Here is a 26,963-nt window from a genome sequence, read left to right as displayed (position 1 = left end):
CCCTGACGAGTGAGTCAATAGGTCTGGCTCTGGGTCCAGAATCCAGGGTCCCCGAATGCAGTGTATCTTCAGGAAGGGAAACCAAATTTGACGAGGCCAGAATGGGGCAATGAGGATTATTGTCCTGTGTAGGTTCCTGGCTTTCTGGAGAAACTTTGATATCAGAGGAAATGGAGGAAATGCGTACAGGAGTCCCGGGGGCCAATCGTGAACCAGTGCGTCCCTGGGGACTTCCCCTGGAGGGGGTAATAGGGCAAAGTAGCTCCTGCATTTGGCGTTCATTGGAGACGCAAACAGATCGCAGGAAGGCTGGCCCCACGTGCGAAAAATCCTTTTCGCCACTGACTGTTTTAGGGACCACTCGTGCGGTAACAGAATTGCTCTGCTCAGCCTGTCGGCTATGACGTTGGATGACCCGGGATGTGCGTTGCTATTAGAAAGCGACCCGTGGACTCCGCCCACTGCCAGATTCTCATGGCCTCTCTGCATAGCTGATAGGATTTGGTTCCCCCTTGCTTGTTTATGTACCAGACTACAGACATGTTGTCCGTCTGAACTGCAATAGTTCCCAGAGGAAGAAGGGGAGCAAAGTGTTGCAACGCTAGAAACACTGCCCTCAACTCTAGAACATTGATGTGCAGATTGTACTCCAAATTGGTCCATTCACCTTGGACTGTCTGTCCCTGAAAGATGCCCCCCCACCCTATCAGGGAAGCGTCCGTGGTCACCGTAACTGTGGGCGTGGGTAGCACAAACGGTCTCCCCTTGGAAAGGTTGCACGTTTGAAGCCACCAGTTTAGATCTGTTTTGCATGTCTTTGTTATAAGAATCTCGTGTGTTAGAGGTAGTTGTTGAAACGACCATTGTGCAAACAGCAGCCATTGTAGGACTCTCATGTGCAGCCTTCCCAAGGGAATTGCAATAAGGGAGGCTGACATTAGGCCCAACACCTTCAGTACTAGTTTTGCAGGAGATTTCCTTGACAAGAGTAGAAGACGTATATGAGTCTGAAGTGATAATATCCTTTCTGGGGGAAGCCTCAGAATCAACTGACGTGTGTTTAATTCTGCTCCTATGAACAAGATATTTTGTGATGGCTGAAGTAAGGATTTTCAAGTTTACGGAAATCCCTAGGTGAACACACAGTTGAAGAGCAAAGTCTCTGGCCTGTAATAGTTGACGCTGGGTGGTGGCAGAAAGGAGCCAGTCGTCCAGATACGGAAACACCTGGAATCCTTGGCGTCTCAAGTGAGACGCTACCACTGCCATGCATTTGGTGAAGACCCTGGGGCTGAGGTCAGACCAAAGGGCAGGGCTCGAAATTGAAAGTGACTGGCCCCCAGCCGGAAGCGCAGATGATCTCTGGATGCCCTGTCCATTTTGATGTGGTAGTATGCATCTTCTAGATCTATTGAGCACATCCAGTCGTCCTTCTGTAAGAATGGAAGGATCGATTGAAGCGTGACCATTCAGAACTTTTCTTTCCTGACGAAGGTATTGAGGTAGCTTAGGTCCAGAATGGGCCTCCAGTCCCCTGTTTTCTTTGGAACTAAAAAGAACCTTGAGTAAGTCCCGAATCCTTGCTGGTCCGCTGGGACTGGTTGGATGACTCTTTTTTCTAGCAGCTTTGAAATTTCTATGGCTGCTGGCTCTCGCAGATGGGGCGGTACATCTGGGAGTCTTTTCTTTGGAATGGGATGAGATAGAAAGGGTATGTTGTAACCTCTGGTAACCACGCTTTTTACCCACTTGTCTGTAGTTAAACTTTGCCAGGCCTGAGGGTATAAAGCTAAGCGACCCCCGACTGCCTCCAGAGCAGGACAGTCGGGCCTCCTCTCAGGAGTGCTGGAAAGGTTTACCAGGAGTGTCTCCCTGTCACCTTGATGTTGCGGACCCCCTCTGCCGCCAGGGCGGCGTCTTCCACCTCTACCCCCTCCTCTGCCTCTAGAGGGGGCGTCTCCCTGTGTGCCTGGGAAAGATCCTTGGGGTTTTCGAAACCACATTTTTCCACCACGTTGCCCTTTGGGGTACGGTCTGGTTGGGGTGGAAAAACGGACTCCGACAGCAGACAGAGTCTTTCCCTCCTGTTCACACCGGGTAAGGGTCTCCTTTACTTTGGGGCCAAAGAGAGTGGCACCGTCAAATGGGGCGTTAGTAAAGGAAGACTTGAAGGCTTCCGCAAAGGAGCATAAGCGCATCCAGGATTGTCTGCAAAGAGCAATCGCTGAAGCTGCTGCCCTACTCGAACCTTCGGCTGCGTAGGAAATCAGCCTCATGGACGAGTTAACAATCGATGTAAGGGTATTAAGTTGCGCTGTCACTTTCTCTGAGACAGCTGCATCTGTAGTACCCTGGAGGGTATCTCCCAACTCTTTGACTAGATCCCTCTGTAGACGTGTAAAATGGGTCAAATAGTTCAGGGATCGCATGGAAAAAGCCGCTGAACTAAAAATGCGCTTCCCGTATCTATCCATCGTCCTAGAATCTTTATTAGGAGGATGGACAGACGAAGAAGACTCCGACATCTCCTTTTTCGTGGCTGCTGCCACCACCATAGCGTCTACTGGAACTCCTTTTGTTAGGTAGGACTTGTCCTGAGGTGCCGTGATGTATTTATTAGGTTTCCTAGGAACTGGTTCCACTGTGTCAGGAGCCTCCCACGCCCTTCAAGCAATTAGTTCCATTAGTTCGTCGAAGGGTGGAGTGACCCAGGAGGAAGAAGGGCGAGCACCAAATGCCTTCAGCAGAACTGACTCATCCTCAGAAGGGGGAAGGGACTGCCAGTCACCTCTCTGTTTCAGGATCTCCAATATGTCCGAAAAAGAGACATCTTCCGAAGGTGACTTAGGGGACCCCTCTGACTCATCTAAGTCAGTATCAGATGTCAAGGATTCCTGTGGAGAATCCAAGTGTCTCCTCTTACACAATCTCTTCCTAGGGACTTCTTCGTGGGGAGCATCCGAAGAAGCCTCGCAGGAAGAGGGGGCACCCTCCAGGGGTGGCTGAGACACTGGTGCCCGACGCTTGGATGTGGCCATGGGTGCAGATGAAGATAACGGCCCTTTATGGGGAGGAGAGGTTGCTTCCACTGATGTGGTTGTCTGGGTAGACAACACCTTCCTCATCAGGTCGAACGCCCCGGGTCCCGATCGAAGAGTCCCCGGTTCGAGGAAATGGGAAGAATCCCCAACACGGGCACGAAGGCATCGACCCGAGGACGGAGCCGAATCGATCCGCCGAGGCCCGAGGGGAGAGTCGGAACCAAAACGTCGGTTCGACTCTCGGCCCCGGAACCAAGGACAGACCGTCGGCTCCGAGACTCTGGTATCGGGTCCGACGGAGTCGAGGTGAGAGGAACAGACCGAGAAAAGGACGGTTCTGGACCCGAGGGCTCCACAATCAGTAGATCAGCCTCTTCCGGCTCCAAAGACTGAATCGGTCTCGGAGGAGGAATGGATGGAGATACAGGGAGGCCTTCAAGTTTCGACACCAACTGGGTGGAAACCGAAATAAGTTTGGAGAGGGCCGAATGCTCCAATAACTTCTGCACCACGCGATCCACATCGATATCTGAAAGTTTGGAGGAAGAACGGGTCGAAGGAACCGAAGACGGAGCCGACCTCAATAAGGTCGATGGAGGGAGCTCCATCACCGGTTCCAAGACTCGAGGCTCAGGAACCGATACCAGTTGAACACTCGGCCCCGAAGTCTGTGGAACCGGTGATCTAACCTTTGCTGAAGAGCTCAGAGCCGATGACTTGGGCTCCGACGTCTTCGATTCCTTAGAGGACTTCGATGCCTGGTCAGAAGCATCCAGAGCCTCCTGGAAAGAAGGTTTCAATAGACCTCTGTCCATTAGTTTCCTGCGCCTATCTGTCATGACCCTCCCACTAAAAGAGTGACAGATGGAGCAGTCCTCTTGCAAGTGGAGAGGGCCAAGGCAGTAGACGCAGGAACTATGGTTGTCAGTCACTGACATTTTCTGGCCACACTGACAACGCTTGAAACCTGACTTCACCTTATCAGACATTATAGGAAAGAGAGACAAGTCCAGTAATGCAGTCAAATCCGTTAAAGTTTGTCAAATCCGATAAAAATTGTCAAATCCGGTATAAAGTTTCCTCAAATATTATTAAATTTATGAAGGGTGTAGGCCCCGAAAAATATCTAACCGATAAAAGTAGTTAACGGTACCAAGAACTCAACGAGACCACAACACAATCATACAGAATAATACTGAAACATCAAATAGAAATAGAATTCTAATAAAATATAACAAAAAAAGTTATATCTTAGCTTAGACTCTCGAGCTAGCTCCCAACGATGCGAATGCAGCAGCGGCAAACTAGATCTGAGGTAAAGGCAGAGGGGGATTGTGGGTATTAGATTGTCTCGAGCTTCTTCTCGATGCAGAGCTTGCAAGAGGCCGGCACGGAGCCGAGGATCGGCTCCGAACCCATGTGTAAGAACAAACGGCGAGATTGAACACTATCACATCATATAGTTCTCTTACATTTGTAAGACAAGCCTATGGATCATATTAATATTCACAAATGACATATAATTATTTACAAAATTCCAGATAGGTGGGCTGGCAGTGTCATATTTCTATATAAATCATATTAATATTTTCAAGTGACATATAATTATTTACAAAATTCCAGCTAGCTGGGCTGGCAGCATTTTGGTTTGTCACACTTTAACCCGACCCTCCCATGAGAATGCAAGCTAGTTTTTCAAGTGACCCTTGAGAAACATTGCTTGAGAGGGTTGCGCCTATCTGGGAATACCTTACCCCATTCCCTATCTTGAGATTCCAGCTGCCTTGGGATTGCTGACTCCAGTACTGTGCTGCACTGTCCCATCATATGCCTACAACCCTAGGCTCCACCATAGTAATTTGGGATTTGGCTGGCTGGTTCCCTGTAGCCGTAGATCCCCCTCAGACTCCTCCTGCTTCCTATTGTCAATACTTATCACAAGGGCCTACTCATCATGGTAAGGTTTCATCATGTTAACATGGTACAATTTGTTCCCCTGCCTAGCAGTTCTACCATGTAGTGACCCTTGAGAAACATTGCTTGAGAGGGTTGAGCCTATCTGGGAATACCTTACCCCATTCCCTATCTTGAGATTCCAGCTGCCTTGGCATTGCTGACCCCAGTACCGTGCTGATACTGTGATTGATATTGATGAACACCTGAAATTCGACACTCACATCCAGCAAAACATTAAGAAAACCCATATAAAACTTGGTATGCTATACAGGAACATCCAATTTCTCTCTCCTTCCACCAGACAAACGCTTGCCACTACCTGTCTACTCCCCTCACTAATGTGTGGCACTCCTCTATTAACTAACTTATCTGCCATACTCACTTCAAAATTGGAAGTCTGTTATAATAAGATTTCTAAATTTGTCACCAAAGCCAAATACTCCTCCCATCACTGTATTGTCCTTAATTTGTTACACTGGCTTGAACTCCCCAACCATCTAGACTATCTTCAGATTACCACAGCCCACAAACTAATCTCTCAACTCTCTACGTGCCCTGCCCTATGCAACATCCTTCTCCCTTACACCCCTCAGGGAACTCTCAGATCAGTAGATCAAAACCTAATCTGTGTCTGAAAACCCAGTCGCCCTGCTGATCAACTCCTGCTATCCTTTTCCTTAGCAAAAAAATGGAATTATCTTCCTTCCTTTCTCTCTAAGGACCTGTGCAAACTTTGAAAACTTTAAATCTCAGTTACATTCCTACTTTTACTCTAACAGAAAATGCAACTGCATTCTCTCCACCTAGTCCTATAATTCTTTCTCCACCTCTAAACCCCTCTCCAGCTATGATTACTAGCCTCTCTAGCTATGTTCTACAGGCTACCACACACGTACATATTGTAAATATCAAATTTGTACCATGTACCTAAGAATTTACACCTGCTCTCTAACATGAAATGTAACTGTAAATTGTTCATTACTAATATTGTGTCTGTATCTAAAGATAACATATACCTAAGAAATCACACCTGCTCTCTAGCATGAAACATAATTGTAAATTGTTCACTTTTCTATATTGTATCTGTATCTAAACTTTGTAACATGGAGCTTTTCTCCCCAGGCCTCCACTGAAAATGGGCTCGCTGAGCCCAGTGGACATCCCCGGTCATCAAACTGGAAATAAATAAATAAACAAACTAATAGTTAACATTACTGACCTTCCTTACCACCTTGTAGGGTCCCTCCCAAGCTGCTTGCAGCTTGTTGTGTCTGACGGGAATGAGAACCATTACCTGCTGCCCTACAGCATACTCTCTAGCTCAAGCATTCCTGTCATATCAGACCTTTTTCTGCTGTTGGGCTTCTGCCAGGTTCTGCTGGGCCAAGCCCATGCGTTCCCTGAGTCTTGTGTTGAGGTTAGAACATATGCCACAACAGACTCCTCATCGGAAACATACTAACCCTCCCACTCATCTCGAATTAAATTTAGAGGTCCCCTCACCCTATGCCCATACAACTCAAAGGGTGAAAATCCTGTGGATTCCTGAGGAACGTCTCTGTAAGCAAATAACAGATGGGGCAAATATTTGTCCCAATCCCTCTTAAGCTGGTCTGCAAATGCCCTTAGCATGGTCTTGAGTGTAGAGTTTAACCTCTCAACAAGACCATTAGTCTGGGGATGGTAGGGGGTGCTTCACCCCACAATACTTCCACAGACAAGCCACCAGGTCTGACATGAAATTGGCACCTCTGTCAGTCAGTATTTCTTTTGGGAAACCTACCCTGCTGAAAATCTCTAACAAAGCATTTGCCACCTTTTCTGTCTCAATGGAAGACAGAGTCACTGCTTCAGTATATCTGGTAGCATAATCTACTATCACTAGGATATGCTTTTTCCTTGTGGAACTTGGGGCACTCAGAGGCCCCACAATATCCATAGCTACCCTCTGAAACGGCTCCTCAATCACAGGCCAAGGCATCAAAGAAGCTTTCACCTTGTCTCCTGCCTTGCATACCTTTTGGCACTGCTCACAGGTCCTGCAGTACCCTGTTACATCTCTGGAAATCCCTGGCCAATAGAAGTTCTGCAGAATACGTTTCTTTGTACATTTTATGCTCATATGACCTGCAAAGGGAATATCATGGGCTATGGCTGCAAGTGCCAGATGGCAGGCTCTGGGCACTACCAACTGCTGTATTCTCTCACCCTCTAGCCCTCCCTCAGGGGTCCACTCTCTATACAGTAAACATTTTTCTCAGTATACAGATTCCCCTTTCCCTTGAGAATCAGGTGGCTCACTAGCTACCTCCCTCAGGCTTGTAATGTAGGGTTTGAGAGCTGAGCTTGTCTCAGCTCTCTCTATTAGTAACCCTTCCCAGCTCTCCTTCCACAGAACGTCTGGTATCCTCTGACAGTGGTGCCTCACTGTTAGAATAGGTACTACTTACTCACCTCTGCCCCTGCAGTCACTCTGTCCAAGAGAACACCAGTACCCACAAGCAGCTGTGGCTCACTTTCAGTCTTGCTGCTACAGGGTAGCTCCCTCCCTGCAGTAACCACCTTGCCAGTCCTAGCTGCAAGTGTGCAGTCTGTCTGGGTCTCCCCTAGGCTACCAAACCCACATGCTTGTCTCCAAGCCTCACTGCATGTAACTGCATGCACACATGGTACTGCATTATCAAAATCATTCCCTATCAGGACATCTTCAGCGTGGTAGTTTGGTACCCTTGTTGTCTCGAGACAACCTACTGTTGGCATTTTGTCACAACCACTTACTGGCTCTTCCACATTTTGTTCCACACCTTGCCTCCGTGGACATTTATATGCTTCATGGCCTCACTGGTTGCATTTAAAACACTTAACCCTTGGTCCTGGAACTGTACCTGGACTACTGGCTTCCCCTGCTACTGGCAGACTCTGTTGGGCAGTCTGAGCTGCTCACCATGAGCTCCCTTAGACCCATGAGCAGCACTGTGTATCCCTTTCCTGTGCAGTGATTCCCTGCTTGCTAGGTATAGGTCTCCCTTCTTCCCCAACTCATCTACAGTATTGCATTGTCTATCAGCTAACCAGATTCTCATGTCCTCAGGCAAAGTGCTAAGAGTTTGTTCCCTCACCAAAAGGTCTGCCAGCCCTTCAAAAGTGGTGACCTGACATTCACTCACCCACCTATGAAAATAAGTGCTTAGTTCAGCAACATACACACACACACACTTTCATCTGCCTTGCGCCTATGCGCATGAAACTTTTTTCTATAAGCTTCAGGTGTTAACTTAAAACATTCTAGCAAAAGGCAGATACCCTACATCTTAGCTTCTGGCTTGACCTTAACCTATACCTCATATGGGAAATGCAAAGGTGGACTGCCAGCACTTCTAAAACCTGCCTGCTTTTTTTAATTTCTCCAAATGTTTTGGGCTTCAATACCATGACAGAAATGGAATCATTCCTGAATCAGAGTACAATTAGAGTTCATGAAATCAGCACTGCTTTAGTCTTTGATGTTTGCCAAGATTGCTCTTTGCAGCACACATGATGTACCCAGAATGGTCTCCTTCTGCACTTCATACAGAGTTACAAGCATTGGTAGCATATTTAAACAAAATGTTTTTTTATTAACCCTGTTGCTCCTACTACTACTATTAGCATATAATGTAAATCACTTCCTGTCTAGTCAGTCAGGAAAAGCAACGGGAAGGGGTGAATTAAACCCATTTATTTAATACGCCTTCAATCTATTACCTACCCCCTGCATCAAATGCCAAGACACACAGACACTTGTATTATGGATACTTTCTGTACTAGATCTATGCACAATTAATGTGTGTCTAGTATTTTTACTAAGCCACTGCAGTCCAAGTTTTCTTTTGCTTAATGGATGAGTTATGGCTGAATGTGGTCCACAGATTAGTTCATTTATTTGATTATCAAATGTGAAATAAAATAAAATACACTGCAAACCATCCTGAAAAGTAAATCAGATTTATATTAAACTGCATTTCTCTTTGTAAAGCAGGGTGGCTACCCATCCATGAGTAGTTCATCTTAACTTGTATGGTTGCATATGAACACCTGAACTGCTCAGCTCAATCCTGTTCACTATACATATACCTTATCTAGGATACTGTATTATTCAAATTGTTTCCTGTTATCACACTCAATTTCAGATAAATCACACAACATGACTCCAGAGCTTTTTCAGTCAATGGTCCAGATCTGCATGCAAAAAAAAAAAAAAAAAAAAAAAAAAAAAAGAGTACAAAGCCTCCTGCTCCTCCAACAATTTAAGATCACTGCTTTCCATAACAGCAAGAATGTAACAGTTTGAAAGCAAAAACATTAAACTTTTTCCAAAGCTGATCCCTTAATTCTTTGGCCTCAGTCTGCACTTATCAAATGCTTCTGCTTTTTGCAGTTGCTGGGTCATCACATACAATAATTTATTCTCCTTCTATTTTGTGTACACTTCTACTTTCTTTGGTATTACTAATAAGCTCTTGTTCTGGATTTTAATCTTTACATCCTTCAAACATGTATTTTATTTTCTACATCCTGAGTCAGGGCTGAAAGGTCCTGTGAGAATCAGCCTACTCACTCAGTCAACAAAAATAAACAGATATACAAGTACATAAAAAAATGTAAAAGTTGGGACTTTAAAGGAATCTCATCAGGCAGGAAAGTTACTAGACATGTACGTATCTTTTATCCAGTTTAAACTGTTCTAAGGCAACTACTGCAGTGTATCTGCATAATATGACATCGTGGTATCAAAACAAATATGAACAAGTTAACTATCTAACAATGTTATGTTTTCCACAGGAAAAGTGAATGCCTTGTTACAATACAGGGTCTCAACACACTTTGATCGATCGTTCATGCAATTGAAACCTAAAACCCCTGAAAAATAAAAAAAAAATCGAAAGATTTTGTTCGTCCCACACCTTCCCTATACTAACATACAACACACACACATACAACCAATGCATACAAACCCCTACACACTCACATCATTCAAACACTTAAAAACTTACACAAACACATCTACTTTTAAAACAAAGTGGGGGGCGAACACCCCTCGATGTGGGGGGCTGTGCCCCCACACCCCCCAACTAAATATACCAACTCCGAGATCGCTGTACATTGGGGAAAGGGCAATTTCCTGGTAATTGCAAAGCGATTTCTTACACAAGCGATTACTGGGAAATTGCCCTTTCCCCAATGTACAGCGATCTCGGACTTGGTATATAAAAAAAAGCAGCCTCTTATCTAGCCATTCCGAACATTGTAGCGTGTTTACGTCACATGCTACACTCACTAGCAAGGCCGACCACAACATTTTGGAACTCCACATTTCAACATTTGAAGTCTCCGATTACATGAATGTTCGATCAAAGTGTGTTGAGTATGTTGTACTCGACATTTTCATCATTCGTTCATGTAATGTAGACCCACAATACGGTATAAGACAATTTATTTATTTTACCTTTGCTTACCGGGGAGGACCAACTGGACAGAGCTGTCCGTTTTCAGTGGAGGCCAAGGGAGAACAAGCTCCAGAACAATTGCTAACATACTATACATAAGGTATTTACATGAGCATTGTGGTTTGCACATACAGTTATAAAATATAGCAGATAACAAAATATGATTGTATAAGATATTTACATAAGTATAGTGGTTTACACATACAATTAAAAGTATAGCAGATAATACAATGATTAAAGAAAATATCTGGATCTGACACAGGAAGACAATTCAACTTACTCAGTAAAAGAAACATTATGATCAAGATCTGCAAAACAGTTACCTTTTTCCAGTCCATTATATCTTTCAGCTTTCGGAAAAGAAATATGCCTTTCCCCTGTGATCTGGCAACCTGGGCATTGCAATAATGAAAAAGAAAGATTTACAGCAATAATTAGCAGGCAGCTTTTCCTTTCTACACAATTATGTATTAAGAATCTTCTCTTATATGCATTTTCATACTAGCAAGCATGTGTTTCCTTTCATTATAAAATATTACATCATTCTTTGAGTAAATCGTGCATGAACAGTGTGAACATGGTGATCTGTATGGCTAATACAACATTTCACTGGGAGTAATTTCTATGACAATGCCAGGTGGAATGCTAAACACACTAAATACCTCTGCAAGAGTTTTTAAAAATCTAAATACCTGCTATTTTAAAACATTTGTTAATCCACTACCACCTGTTCTCAGTGTACATCTTTATTAGCCAAGTCTAACTTTGTTGGTAACTTTAATAACAGCTACAGAAGCTTTGTTACAAGGATTAAAATCTGCCTGGTAAGGGCTGTAGAGGCTTCTCTTAGAGTGCAGCCTTATAAAATGGCACAACGTTGTTGTCAATCGGTGATGCTATATGTACATCTGCTTCTGAAAAGTATACAGATAATTATCATGGCTGTAACATGTTAAGTATCACTACTGTCCACAGTACTAACCATATTGTCATTCTCTGTCAGCCTACATTCTGATGCACTTAGTATGAACTATACATATTTCACTGAAATGCTCCTTCAGCTCTAATAGTCATTATCACTATCAAATCAGGAAACTTACTACTTTTTGCTGGTCAAAAGCATGATATCAGACAGCTGTAGTTGCAACAATTATTCTTGTTAAAGAATGCAGGCCAAGGAGGGATTAACCCCATTCTAACTAAAGCATTTGACCTTTCAGGCTTTATCTCCAGGATCAAACATTACCATTTGAGAGAAAACCCTACCATACCCACACCATAGATTAATTACTATATTTTACTACTGTCTGAAATGTCATCCCAAATGTTGGAATAATTTGGTGGCCAAGATTTATACACTTTAGTTCTGACTATGCAGTAGAAAATTTATTGTGCATCCACCTGTGTACCATAATCACCCATATGTTAATGTGAATGCTGTCAAATGCATGCCTGAGCTCTCATTATTACAGAACTCATGATATGATATCATACATAGACCTGCCATCTTGGATTTAGGTTAATGCTCGTCAATAAATCATACTCCCTGCCCAGTCACGCTTCAGCTGCGGGTCCAGTTCAGGTGTAGTAGATGAAGGGTTTATACCAGACTATCTTTTGGTGGTGAAGGGTAGGCTTCATTTTGAGTACTGCTTCCATTCTTCTCTTTGCAAGTGGAACATGCCATCTCATTACATTACACTTCTTGGTAGTAGGGCATGTCACTTAATCTGGCAAGTTTGCCCTTAAAAAGAATTGGTCACGTTTTTTTTTTTCTTTTCTCTCTATGTCTTTAAAATAGATGAAAAGCTTACTTTCCACCTCATCCCTCTCTCTTTCTCTCTTCATATTTTCCTCTCACATGAACGACTTAGAAAAATCAGGGAAGACTAACTCTGCACCATTCATTCTGGAAGACTATTCTGTTGACTGACAAGATTTTTCTTCCATGAAGAAATATTTGTTTCTAAGTTAGCAGAATTTTGTTTACACTGTTTGCTGTCAGTAACATCTTCCTCAGATTGCCTTCTTTTCCTGTGTGACTCTTTTACACTTCCTGGATAAAGATTTGCTCATCTATGACAATCCTTCTGTATCTGTTTTGTCATTTACTTACAGTAGTTTATCTGTTTAAATCCCTGTCTTCACACCATTTCTCTTCAAACATACACATCAGTCTAGTTACTTTTCTCTCAGCTCCTACTAGCACTTTGACAACTCTTTCCTTAAATGGCTTCCAGAACTGCAAACAATATTCAAATTGAGGTTTTAAAATTGACTGAAATAGTGGAGCACTACTTCTTTACCCCTTGAAGCACACACTTAAGAATACATCCAAACATTGTGCTTGCTACTGATGTCACTTTTTCACTTCTCTCATAGTGGTCAGGTATGTGATAAACACCCATAGATTATTTGGCTTTTTCTAGTAGACTCCTCCAGATGGTAACCGGGGTTACTATGGCCCCAGTGAAAAACGGTGGGTTTGTTTCCATTGAGCTCAACTGAAAATTGTTTTGCCATTTATTCAGCAATTATGAGTTTTCTTCAGAATACTTTCCCATCTTCTGCTGTCCTGGCTATCATTATATCATTTGCAAGGAAGCTGAAGCTGTTTACTGTACCCTCAGATATGTCAGAAACATACACACTGAATAGTACTGGACCTACAACTGACCCTTATGGACCATCACTAGGCATGCATCTTATGTCTGACAAAGTCCTTCTAAAGATACATTTTGTGTCCTACCTTCTAACCATACTACAATCCAGTTTCTCAGTTTGGTTCCCACCTCTTACCCTTGCAGATTTATAAAAGTCTTCTCTTGGCTAGTGAATCAAAGACTAGACTGAAAGACAGGTAAATCACATCTGCTGTTATACCCCTAGCTATGTCTGGCAATTTTCAATATCCTGATGATTGTTGTCTTGAAGATTATATTTATTTACATTTGTTGACTGGGAGTGTTCGACTGAACGTAGGTCCATTTTCAGCGGAGGCCCGGGGAGAAAAGCTCCACAATTAAAATATACAGACAGTAGTTACATGGGATTTACATAGCAATTACAATCTGATCAACATAGCAATAAAAAATTACATAGTTACAGATGAAGAACACAGTACATCAGTAGACAACTAGAATCCTTATCATCTGTGAAGTACATAACAGACATTAACAATTGTTACAATAAAAAGTTCATGCTGTATAATAAGTAGTTAGGCTTATGAGCATCCGAGCTTGCTATAATCAAGATAGTTAGTGGGGTGGAAAGAAAGGTAGTGGGTGGATGGAGTGGGTGATATTAGAGGGGGAGTTGCAAGGGCATAGCCAGCATGTTTTTAGGTGTGCTAAGTATTGTCTATTTATTCTATTTTATTTGAATTTGTTTACAGGGACAGCACTAATTTGAATGGATCAATTTCAGCCTCAGCTCAAACAAAACACAGAACAGCAATGAAAGACTAGAGTACAATGGGTTTAAGGTAACATAAACAACCTGCATACAGTTATGAACAAGCTATACAAGGACACAGGAATGAAGCTTACTCTTTTAAATGTTTATGTGTGCACAGTTTGAGCAGTGAACAAGGAGGATGAAAAGACAGGCAGAATAATAAAGACAGACAAGAAGTGGAGGGTTGAAGAAAAAAGGAGGGTCTGCCAATGGCTTAAATATAGCTTGGTAAATAAGTGTGTTTAACTTGGGTTATTACTTAAATATTAAGGTTATATGTCCCGTGGGTTGGTATTTACATTTAGTTTGATTATTTATGTATGTATGGTTTTAAGTCTGACTGAAAAATTGGGTAAGAGCTTAATTCTTTGAGGTGAGATGGAATCAATTCCCAAAGGTTAGGGTCTAGGCAAGAGAAGTAATGATTGGTAGTTTAAAGTTTGGTTGAAGGGGTTTGCAGCAGAGACCTTTTGTAATCTTGGTTTCTTAGTACAGGCTGGTATCTTGCAAAGAGTTTGGCAGCTAATTGTGATAAAGAATCTGAGTGCAGGAGTTTAAAAACTTGTGAGGCAAGTGAAACATCTGCCGTCTGTAGGACAGGAAGCCACTTTGGTTTGTTAAGGTAATGCAGTGGTGTTTCTGCCTGGGAAAGAGGCAGATGAATCCATATATTTTGTTTGATAAAGTTTTTGAGGCAGCTGTAATGAGTGGCAGGCCGTATTCAGGGTGTGATTGGAGTATCCCTTTTCCTTTGGTTGCTCTGGTAGAGTATGACATGAAGTCTGACAAAAGCTGGTGGTTTATTTTTAATATTTTTTTATTTTTAGATGTGCATTGAATGCAAGTGAGAGGTCTAACCATATACACACAGTTCCAAAGGATATCTGTCATATATTATGGAAGCAAGTTGTATCTTAGAATTTCGTCCTGTGACATTTGCTGCCATCACAGTTAATCTGCGAGTACTACAGCTGCCTTGATTTGCTTTACTGCTCCCCCTCAGTATGTGGATACATAGCAGTTGCTATCCTCCCTCAGTGAGTTAATACTTTGGAGGCTCCTGTACGTGCTAACATCTCTCTCTCTCTCTCTGGATCCTCATTCTGAGTTCTGATTTTTGTCCATTGCACTTGCCCATCTGTTCTAGCACCCTGCTAATAAGGCACCATAGCATCATTTTTTTTTCAAGAAAACTGAGAAAGTATTTATTACTCACTTCACCCTTTACCTTCCAGAACTTCCTCCCTACCTTCCTTGATTAAAATGAATTCTGTTTGCAGTTCCTCTTCAGAATACATGAAAAAAAAAACACTATAAAAAATAAACATAAAAATATCTGCATCATTGCCCTATATATCTCACCTGGTAACAATATCTCTACTCTCAAAAATATTCTCCTATGGGCCTTTACTGAAATTAACTATGAAACTTATATCCTTGGTGATGTGGATATTAACTGGAATAAAATCAATTGCCCCTCTCTCTCCCTATCCATTAACCTCTATAACTTCATTCAAATAATCCTCTCCATCACTCGACCTAACAAAATAAACCCTCACCGATCCACTATAGATTGGATCCTAGTCTCAGATCTAAATAAAATAACCAATTCTGGCACAATTCCTGATACCTTTAGCGACCAACTCACAACCTTCATGCATCGCTCAACTAGTTCCTCCCCACATCAGCATCAAAACATTCAAACTTGTAACCTCAGTAGCTTCAACCCAACTACTTTCTCAAATACTTTCAAACAAATGAACTGGCAAATTCTAAACATCCTTCCTCTTGACAAGGCTATAGAATACTTCAACTCTGTCTTCCTTGATACTTTAAACTCACTAGCCCCAGTAAGAAACAAAAGGAGAAAAACTAAAACTGCTCCTTGGCTATCCAAAGAGACAAAACAGATTATGCACCACAGAGACAAACTATGGAAGTTTTACCAAAACAATAAACTGGCCAATACCTTGCTCCAATATAAACAGCTCTGCAACCGTTCAAAATGACTAATCAACAAAGACAAAAAAATCCTACTATATCAAACTTCAGTCCAATAACAATAAAACCCCCCAAAAATTCTGGAACTCAATAAACTCACTCCTCAATCCAGGCTCCAGGAATAATCCCTGTCCTGACCCCAAGTAAATCTGAGCTCGAACTATGTTCTGAATTTAACTAATTTTTCATAGAAACTATTACTACCCTCACCAAGACATTTCCCAATAATAACCCAACTGCTCTACACTCTCCCCCTTCTAACTCACCTCATCTGATTAAACTCACACCCATCTCCACTAACTTTATAAAAAAACTTTTGTCCAAACTTAAACCTTGCTCTAATGCTCCCAACAATATTCCCTCTTCCTTCCTAAAATGTGCTGCTGATGGCATTGCCCTCCCAATCAGCATCATTATTAACCAATCCATAAAAGAATCATATGTCCCCAAACTCTGGCACTCCGCTTATATTCTTCCTCTTCATAAAGGAGGCAAAAATACCAGTATCTCAAACTTGCGCCCCATTGCTTTGCTCTCACCAATCTCCAAAATCCTAGAAAAATGCATCCACCTCCAACTTATGCCTTTCCTGACCCAAAACAATCTTCTCACTCCTACCCAGCATGGCTTCCGTCCAGGCCAAAGCACAACAGCCTCTCTACTTTCTTTCCTAGAAACTGTCAATCAAGCCCGAGATTCAGGACACTTAGTTTCTATTGTTTTACTCGATCTGTCTAAAGCCTTTGATACTGTTTCCAACAAGCACCTTCTCTGTCATCTCTCAAACCTTAATCTTTCACATAATGCTTTATCCTGGTTCTCCAGCTATCTATCAGACAGATCACAGGCAGTCAAATGGAAGAACTCCATGTCTTCCTTCCTACCTACCCCAACTGGCGTACCACAGGGATCCATCCTTGGGCCAATGCTTTTTAACATCTTGATCAATAACCTTCACACAGTTATTCCTGATGCTAAAATCATTCAATACACAGACGAGTCAACCTTAGTCTGTTCTGCCTCAAACCTCTCTGAATTGCTGACTAAAACCCAAACTGCCTTCTCAATAACTGAAAACTAAACTGGATGTGCCAAAACCACCTCTCTCTCTATGCAAATAAATCAAAGATTCTACTATTCCCTCCCACAAAGACCCTCTCCTACGATAAAAACAATTTCAAATTCTATAGTCAAACTAACTCACCTATAGAAGTAGTCCCCTCTGCCAAACTACTTGGCATTACTGTAGATGAATACCTCAAGTTTGATATTCATATTCAACAAAATATTAAGAAAACCCACCAAAAGCTAGGTATGCTTTATAGGAATAATCACTTTCTCTCCAACTCTACCAGGCAAACCTGGGCCTCGACTTATCTTCTTCCTTCTTTATTATACGGAGCCCCTCTCCTAACCAACCTGTCCTCCTCTATCACCTCTAAACTAGAAAACTTCTACAACAAAATCTCTAAATTTGCCTCTAAATCTAAAAATACCACCCCCATCACTGCCTAACTCTACAATCCCTGAATTGTCTTGAACTTCCAAACTACCTAGACTATCTCACACTCACTACTGCACACAGACTCATAATTCACCCAACAAAATGTCCCAGTCTAACTAACATCCTTCCCCTTATACACCCAACAGAGCTCTCAGATCTGAAAATCAGAACTTAATTACTATCCATAAACCTAAATGTCCTGCTGGCCAACTTCTCCCATCTTTCTCACTAGGCAAAACATGGAATTCCCTTCCCTCCACACTAAAAACCATACCAAACTCAGAAAACTTCAAAACCCAACTATTCAAACACCTGTCCACTAAATGGAAATGTACCTGCCTTCACCCAACCTAATCAAAGGGGGTTCTCTCTCTGGTTCCTAAACTCTACAACTCTCATAGTTATCATCCTATGAGCCTATCTAAGCTCTCAACAATTTCTATAGCTTCTCTCTAAGCTCTCAACAACTCCTACAGCTACCCTCACACAGCCCAACCTTGTAAATATTGTAAATAGCATTCGACTGCTGATGTGTGTATGTAAAGCGTATTTACATTTTCTTACAAGGTTTGTATGTAAACTGTATCCACACCTAACACATATCTGTTTTTCTCAGATGAAACTGTATGATCCCTACCTTCCAGCTTAATGAATTTGTGAACTATGCATGATACTGAATGCATTTATGAGTAACTATTATACATAATATTATCTTTAAAATTAACTATCAGTTGTATCTAAATTGTATAATGCATCTTGATGCTTTTCTCCCCGGGCCTCCACTGAAAATGGGTCATTTTGGCCTAGTGGACTTCCCTGGTAATCAAACTGCAAATAAATAAATAAAATCAATTTTCCTTTATGGTTCATTCAGCCCTTTTCACCTTCTGCCTTTACATTCTTCACTTCCTCTCTTGCCCTTCTACCTGATTCTTTGTTCTCTCTCTTTTTCTTGCATGTAACTCTCTTGCTTTTCTCTTTCAGCTTTTGTATGGTATGCATTTCTTTACTTTTAATGACTAGTTTAACATTACAGACACTAAACACTGACTTTTTTTCCAATTCTGAAATTTTCCTTAGCATGTTTTCATATATTTGAGCACAGCATCCCAAGCCTATTTCCATAAATTGATAACCTCTTATATTTGCCTCTCATTTCTAACTTACAAATGACACTTCTCCTTTTAAAATCACAAACCAATGTTTTTGTTCATTATTTCTTATTTTTCTCAGTACTTTAAACTGCACACTGTTTGGATCATTGTTTAATAATGGAGAGTTAACCTGAACAACAATAACTCCTCCAGTATTTTACATTTATAGTACACTCCTTCACTAACTGAATAAACTCCTCATGATCCAAAGTGTCATGCAGCTTCCCAGTGTGTTTCAACCTTAAAGCAGACAGTTCTCTGTTTGGGTCCTGTGGGATTTATGCCCCCCATAATTACAGTCTATCTTCCTCTGATATGTTTCTTGGCTAAAACACTGAATCTATCTACCATCACTCACCATACAAGTCTCAGGCTCATTTGCCTAGTCCACAATCTAATGCAAGTTACTATAATCTTTCATTTACTTTTTCCTTTTAATATCTGCTGTTGGTGGAAGTCAAGTTTCAAGAAAATGTTACCTTCAACCAGCATTCCTTATATCTGTGCCCTACGTTCGTGGCTCTGTTAGCTACCACAGCCACTGTTTCAGGTTATTTATATCACCATGCACAATGACCTGCATTCATCTGTTCCCCTCTGTAACTACCCTTTTCACTTCCTTCCAAGTGTTAATAAGTTTACATCTTGCAACAATGTTAACTGTTACTTGGCTTCTTATTACCATTCTCAAGATTTATATTCTAATGTATAATGAATTTCAACTTACTGACAACTATACACACACACATTAGATTTTCTGCACGGATTCCTTGTTTCTCCATTTTATAACTGTCCTTAGTATCAATTTTTTCAACTTCAGATACATCTTTTTCTGCTGTGTTTAAAACACCAGTACAGCCATAATATGAAAATAAAAAATACATGTTTTATCTTGTGATGTTTTTTTCTTAATACCAACCACCATAATATACTCTGTAACCCTGAATATTAAGCTAAAATACTCTCCCTCTGCTGCAGGATTTTATTTCCTTTCATTTACAGTGACAACTATTCAGAATTACTGCTTACTTTCATCTATTCTGGTCATAATTTCATTATTTTCTAGTAACTCTTGAGAGGTTTGTGTTCTTAACTTTTTTTTACAAACCCTGCCACAAAAAAAGAAGTTATCTACTCACCATAACATTCCATGTGAGTTGTTCATCTCGCCTTCATTCTTACAAATGTGTTGGGAGCCGATCCCTCGGCTCCGAGTCGGCTGCTTTCACAAGCTCGAGGTTTTCGAGTAGCTCGAGGCCAAGTCCCTATCCCATGATGCTCTCTGCCTCACCTCAGATCTAGTTTGCTGATCTCAATATATGCAACATAAGTAACATGAGTGTAACTCCAGCCGGAGTAAGAAATCCTATACAAAGGGCCACCAGACCTCAAATCTTTAACTTGTTCTTCGAGAAGCCGAGATGAACAACTCGCATGGAACGTTATGGTGAGTACATAACTTCTTTATGTGAAGTTGTTCAATCTCGCCATTCATTCTTCCAAATGGGTACCGTCCCAAGCACCATTTATCCTGGGTGGCTCACGGGAGTATATTCCTGAGGACAGTGGAACAAAAGGAAGCTTTGTCCCTGGAGGCCTTATCTACTTTGTAATGCGTAATGAAGGTATGTAGTTTTGACCAAGTGGCAGCTGCAGATATTGTGTCTAACGGCAGTCTAGCCATGTAAGCTGAAGAAGTAGAAACAACCCTTGTGGAATGCACCTTCACTTTATGTTCTAGTGGTTTAGTCACAGAAGAATATGTGAATTTTATACAATCTGTTAACCATTTGGAAAGATTGACTTTTGACACCGGTTGCCCTTTCTTGATATCTGAATGAGAGACAAAAAGTTATTCTGATTTTCTGAATTCTTTGGTTCTATCTAAATAAAATCTGAGTTGTCCGTGTACATCAGGTTTATGCAACATATACTCCAACTTGCTGGAATGGTTACTGAAGAAAGTTGGAAGTTCAATTGTTTGATTTAAATTAGCCTCTGAACATACCTTTGGAAGGAAGGATGGATTAGTCCGGAGTGACACTCTGTCAGGGTGAAAGATCAAGTATGGGGGTTTAATAGATAAAGCCTGTAGTTCAGACACCCTGCATGCTGATGTAATGGCCACCAAGAAAATGTTTTTTAATGACGGGAATTTTAGTTGGCAGGAAGATACAGGATCAAATGGAGGAAGAATAATCCTAGATAGAACAAAATTTAGGTTGCAGGGAGTGAAAGGTTGTCCAACTGGTGGTCTAAGATGTATGGTTCCTTTTAAGAAGGCTCTACATAACCTGTGAGACATAAGATTTGATCCTTCTGATCTGATGTGAAAATTAGAAATTGCAGCCAATTGAACATGTATGGTAGCTGCCACAGCACCTTCATTAAAAAGTTTAGTCAAGAACTCTAATATGCTGGCCATTGGAGCGATATATGGATCAATATTATTTTGAAAGGCCCACAAAGTGAATCTCTTCCACTTGCTGACATATAACTTTCTGGTTGAGGCCTTGTGGGATGATACAAGGATATGCTGTGTTTCCAAGGAAAGGTTGTGGGACCTGGCTAAGTTGGAAATTGGAGCAGCCAAGCTGTCAATTTGAGGGACTGAAGAAAAGGATGGAGAGCCCCTGACAAATGTGTCAGCAGATCTGTAACCGGGTCCAGAATCCAAGGCTCCTCCAGTTGGTAGAGTCAAAGGAAAGGGAACCAGATCTGTCGAGGCCAATAAGGGGCTATCAGAATTAAAGTCCCTCCTAGGGCTTTGGCTTTCTGCAGAAATTTTGGAATTAGGGGAAGGGTGGAAATGCATAAAGAAGTCCCAGGGGCCAAACATGGATGAGAGAGTCCCTTGGGTTTTCCCCTAGTGAGGGATTCAGGGCAAAGTAGCTTCTGCATTCGGCATTCATAGGGGATGCAAAGAGGTCACAGCAAGGCTTGCCCCATATTCAGAAAATCCTTTCTGCTATCTTGTTCTTGAGGGATCACTCGTGCGCCATCAGAATAGCTCTGCTTAGTTTGTCCATGATCACGTTGGATTTCCCCGGGATGTGCATTGCTATAAGAAAGCACCAGTGGATACAGCCCACTGCCAGACTCTTAGGGCCGCTCGACATAGGGGATAAGACTTGGTTCCTCCTTGTTTGTTGATATACCAGACTAGTGACATGTTGTCAGTCTGAATCGCAATCGTTCCCAGAGGAAGAGAGTCCTGGAAGTACTGCAACACCAAAAGTACTGCTCTCATCTCCAGAACATTGATGTGCAATTGTGACTCTGTCTCTGACCAGGTGCCTTGGGATGTTCTTCCCTGAAAAAGCCTCCCTCACCCTATCAGAGAAGCGTCAGTGGTCACCGTGGCTGATGGCGGGGGAAGAACAAATGGGAAACGTACAGTTACATGGTGGCTAGTCAACCACCACTGTAGATCCTTTTTGCATGAATCTGTAATGATTATCAAGAATGACATCGGAAGGTGTTGGCAAGACCATTGGGTGAAGAGTAATCACTGAAGTATTCTCATGTGCATGCGCCCTAGAGGAACTGCTATGGGAGTTGCTGCCTTAGTACCTAGCAGTTTTAAAACTTGAGAGACTGGTACTTTGTTTTGTGCCAGAATGTCTGATGCCTGTTGCTGAAGTGTGAATATTCTTTCCAAGGGCAGTTTTACCATAGCAGTGGTGGTGTCTAAATCTGCTCCGATAAAGGAACTATGCTGCGATGGTGACAATGCAGACTTGTTGAAATTTATAGTAATTCCTAACTGGGAACACAGTTTTAGAGTAAGGTCCCTGGATTGAGCTAGTTGATGCCTGGTGTTGGCGGTGAGGAGCCATTCATCCAGGTATAGAAACACTCAGAATCCTAGATGCCTCAGGTGAGCCGTAACCACTGCCATGCATTTGGTAAACACTCTGGGGGCTGTTGTGAGACCAAAGGGCAGTGCTTGCTACTGATAATGACTAGCTCCCAGCTGGAAATGCAGGTGATCTATGGATGGTCTGGCCATTTTGATATGGTAGTATGCATCCTTGATATCTATAGAGCACATCCAGTCGTTTGTTCCTAGAAATGGAAGAATCAACTGAAGCGTGACCATCTGGAACTTCTCTTACTTTACAAAAGTGTTGAGTTTGCTGAGGTCCAAGATGAGCCTCCAGTCCCCTGTTTTCTTTGGAACTAAAAAGAATCTTGAGTAGGTTCCGGATCCTATCTGGTTTACCGGGACTAGTTGGATGACTCTTTTTTTCTAGCAACCTTTGAATTTCTATAGTTGCTTGATCCCTGAGACTGGGTGGAACATCCGGGATTTTCTTTCGTACAGGGAGTGGTTCTGTGAAAGGAATAGCATATCCTCTGGATATAATGCTTTGTACCCAAGAGTCTTTTGTAATTTTTAGCCAGGCATCTGGATACAAAGACAAGCAACCCCTGACTGCCTCCAGAGTAGGACAGTTGGGCCTCCTTTCAGGAGTGCTGGTATGGCTTCCCAAAGAACTGTCACCCTGGTTTTGCAGACCCCCTCTGCCACCTGTGCGGTGTCTTCCATTATTGCCCCTCCTCTGCCCCTGGAGGGGGGTTCACTGTGTGTGTTCTGAAAGGCTCCTTGGGACTTGCGGAACCACATTTTTCCTCCCTTTTGCCCTTTGGGGTAGGGTCTAGTAGGGGTGGAAAAATGGACTCCTATGGCAGAGAGAGTCTTTCTGGCTTGTTCATATCTAGTGAGGGTCTTCTTGACTTTAAGCCTGAAAAGGGACGAGCCATCAAATGGGGTATTAATACAGGAAGACTTGAAGGCCTCCGCAAAGGAGCATAAGTGCATCTAGGAATGTCTCCGAAGAGCTATTTCTGAACCCGCTGCCCGGCTTGTACCATCAGGTGCATAAGAAATGAGATGCATGGACGAGTTAACTATAGAATTAAGGGTACTGAGTTGGGATGTCACCTTTTCAGGAACACCCTCAGCTGCAGTACTCTGTAGAGTATCTCCAAGCTCTTTAAGGAGATCTCTCTGAAATCTGGTAAAGTGTGTCAAATAGTTGAGTGATCGCATAGCAAAAGCTGCTGAACTAAAAATGCGTTTCCCTTACCTGTCCATAATCCTGGAATCTCTATTAGGAGGATGGACAGTAGAAGAGGTTTCAGACATCTCTTTCTTGAGGCTGCCGCAACCACCATGGCATCAACTGGCATTCCTTTGGTAAGAAGCATTTTGTCCTGCGGAGAGGTAATAAACTTGTTGGGCCTCCGAGGGACAGGTTCCACAGTATCAGGGGACTCCCATGCCCTTCGAGCAACTAATTCCATTAATTCATCGAAGGGTGGAGTCACCCAGGAGGTGGAGGGTTGAGATCCAAAGGCCTTCAGAAGCACTGGCTCGTCATCACTAGGGTTAACAGGCTGCCAGTCACCCCTCTGTCTTAGGATCTGTAGGATATCAGCGAAAGAGATATCCTCAGGATATCAGCGAAAGAGATATCCTCCGAGGGGGACCGTGGGGACCCTTCTGACTCCTCTAAGTCAGTGTCTGATATGACAGACTCCTGTGGGGAGTCTAAATGCTTCCTTTTGCAAAGCTTCTTCCTGGGAACCTCATCAGCGGGAGATTCTGGTGAGGTCTCGGTAGAACATGGGTCATCCAATGGGGCTACCTGAGGCTCTGTGTCTCTACACTTTAAGGGGACCTGTGATGCAGAGGTAGAATGCGGCACTTTCGGGGGTGAGGAAGTAGGCTCTGATGAAGTGGGCGTCTTTGGAGGCATAACTCTCCTCATGGCATTGAAGGCCCCTCCGCTCCAATGCAAGGAAGCAGCTGGTTTTGAAGAAGAAGGCAACTTCCCCAGCACCAAAACAGTGGGCTCTGAGCCAGAGGAAGGAGCTGAGCTCATCCATGCCGCCAAGAGGAAGGCTTGGAACTGACCCATCGGTTCGACTCTCCCCCTGGAGCCGACAGGAGAGTGTTGGCTCCCAAACTCCACGATAGGCACCAAAGTAGTCTGAGTTAATGGAGCCGATGACACTGGAACAGGCCTCGGCTCCGAGGATTCCATGATCATCAGTTCTACCTCCTCCGGCTCCGAAGGTCCGGCTCAGCTCGAAGGAGGAGCAGACACAGTAGGCAAGGATGTCTTCGGCTCCGAGACCAGTTGGGCCGGAGCTGACAACAATTTGGCTAATGCCGGGTTTTGGAGGAGCCTTTGCATCACTCGGTCCACATCCACATCAAAGAGGCTCCTCGAAGAACAAGTTGAAGGGATGGATGAAGTCACCGATTGCAAAATTGGTGAGTTCAAAATTTCGGAGACCTGCTCCAAAAAACTTGCTCAGTGCTTGGTTCCGAGGTCTGTGGAACCGGCGACCGCACCTTCTCAGCTAATTTTGGAGCAGAAGACTTCAGCTCCAAAGAAGCTTTCGAAGACTTAGAACCCTTGGAAGATTTTGAAGTCTGGTCAGCCTTATCAAGGGGTCCCTGAAAAACAGGTTTTAACAAACCTCTATCCACTAGCTTTCTCCTAGGTTTTAACAAGACCCTGCTGCTGAATGAGTGACAAATGGAGCAGTCCTCCTGAAGATGGACTGCACCCAGGCAGTATACACAACTCACATGTAAATCAGTAATGGACATTTTCTTGTCTGCACTTAGGGCATTTCTTAAACCCTGACTTCTGTCTCTCTTTCTCCTTATGATCAGCCATAATGTAATGGTGACAGAAATAAGATATATATATATATATATATATATATATATATATATATATGGGTCCTAGGACACATGCTCGACTAGCATATGTTCGAATCACAAAACATTGAACACACATTCACGAAAGCGCTTAACATCGAAAAGTGCTTCCGTCTATGTAAAGTTCAAAACAAAAATCTATGTTTCTGCAGGGGGGCTTTGCCCCGCTGCACCCCCCACACCCCCCTACTTTATTATTCTCACTCTGAGATCACACTACAGTGGGGAGAAGGAAATTTTCCCTTACCCGCACTGTAGTCTGATCTAAGAAACAGGCACACATACACGGAAGCGCTTGTCAATGTTAAGCGCTTTCGTGTATGTGTGTTTGATGTTTTGTGATTCGGACATATGCTAGTCGAGCATGTGTCCGGATCCCATATATATATACATAGATATATATATATATATATATATATATATATATATATATATATATATATATATATATATATATATATATATATTTAACTGCCTAGACAAAACAAATACACTGGCTAGGCTAACACCGCACACACTAGGTTAACAATTAAACAATTGAACAGCTAAAGAGTTAAACAGCTATAACAACAACACTCTAAACCACACACTATGAAATTAACAGTTAAACAGTTAACAATTAGAACTAAACAGTCTAAACGAATTAGGGACCAACTAAAAATGGGCAAAGAAAGGCTTAAGCGCAGCCGCTCTATAAACACATTTTTTTTCTGAGAGAAAATAAATCAAGAAAATTACTAAGTACTGGTCTATGGTTAAACTATGAAAAATACACTCTTCCTGTAATATTCTAATAGAAATATATTGAAAAGATGAATATACTGGCCCGAGCTCTACTATCGACCTCTGATCTGTTGCAGCGGTAAACTAGATCTGAGGTGAGGCAGAGAGCATCATGGGATAGGGACTTGGCCTCGAGCTACTTGAAAACCCCGAGCTTGTGAAAGCGGCCAACTCGGAGCCGAGTGATCGGCTCCAAACCCATTTGTAAAAATGAACGGTTGAACAACTTCACATCAATGCTTTCATTTGCCAAAAGAACTAAGAATGCTACTGAGATATATTCGTAAATAAAGTATCATGTAATTTCATCCAAAACCAGCACTGAGTGAACTGAGAAATCTGAATAGCAGCAAAATGCCATACATGGTGAGAAACATGTCAATTGTTCTTCATTAAAATGTGGTTGTGTAGGAATCATTTTTATAGAAAGGAAAAGATACTCTGAGACAAGAACTAGCTTTGTTTACCCTGGAAATATCATTCATGTGTGGTGTTTGATTTCAAAGTACTTGACACATCCCACTCTGTTTCTTTATTACCACTAAATTCTCCTCTTGTCTCTGCTCTCTTTCTCTCTCTGTTCTTTTATGCCTATATTTCCTGGCCTTCTTCAGTATACCTGATTTTATAACTTTCTTTTCTATATAGTTGTTTTGCTTATTCTACCATTTTGTCCATCACTAACCAAAACTTTTCATTTTCTCTTCGTCTTCTCATTATCTGACCCACGAGTGTCATTCCCTAACTTAACTCTTTTTACTTCCTGTTGTATTCCACCCACACCTCTTTTCTTAAGTAAGAATTTCTAGCATGTAGTTCTGACCACACTGTGTTCTCCTG

General features: G+C 42.4%; 1 protein-coding gene across 2 annotated transcripts in view; it reads right to left on the bottom strand.

Moving 5' to 3' along the window:
- TTLL9 (tubulin tyrosine ligase like 9) overlaps positions 1–26,963 on the bottom strand; it is a 787,629-nt gene that overhangs the window by 434,120 nt on the left and 326,546 nt on the right. For both annotated transcript variants that reach the window (XM_044090338.1, XM_044090339.1), the window contains exon 6: positions 10,807–10,875. In XM_044090338.1, the coding sequence (XP_043946273.1) occupies positions 10,807–10,875 (69 nt within the window). The remainder of the gene's footprint in view (positions 1–10,806; positions 10,876–26,963) is intronic.

Source organism: Protopterus annectens, chromosome 12.part0 (assembly GCF_019279795.1).
Source record: "Protopterus annectens isolate FY-2018-M chromosome 12.part0, PAN1.0, whole genome shotgun sequence".
NCBI lineage: Eukaryota > Metazoa > Chordata > Ceratodontiformes > Protopteridae > Protopterus > Protopterus annectens.
Note: the sequence above shows the minus strand (reverse complement) of the source record. Positions and strands in the feature narration are given on the sequence as shown.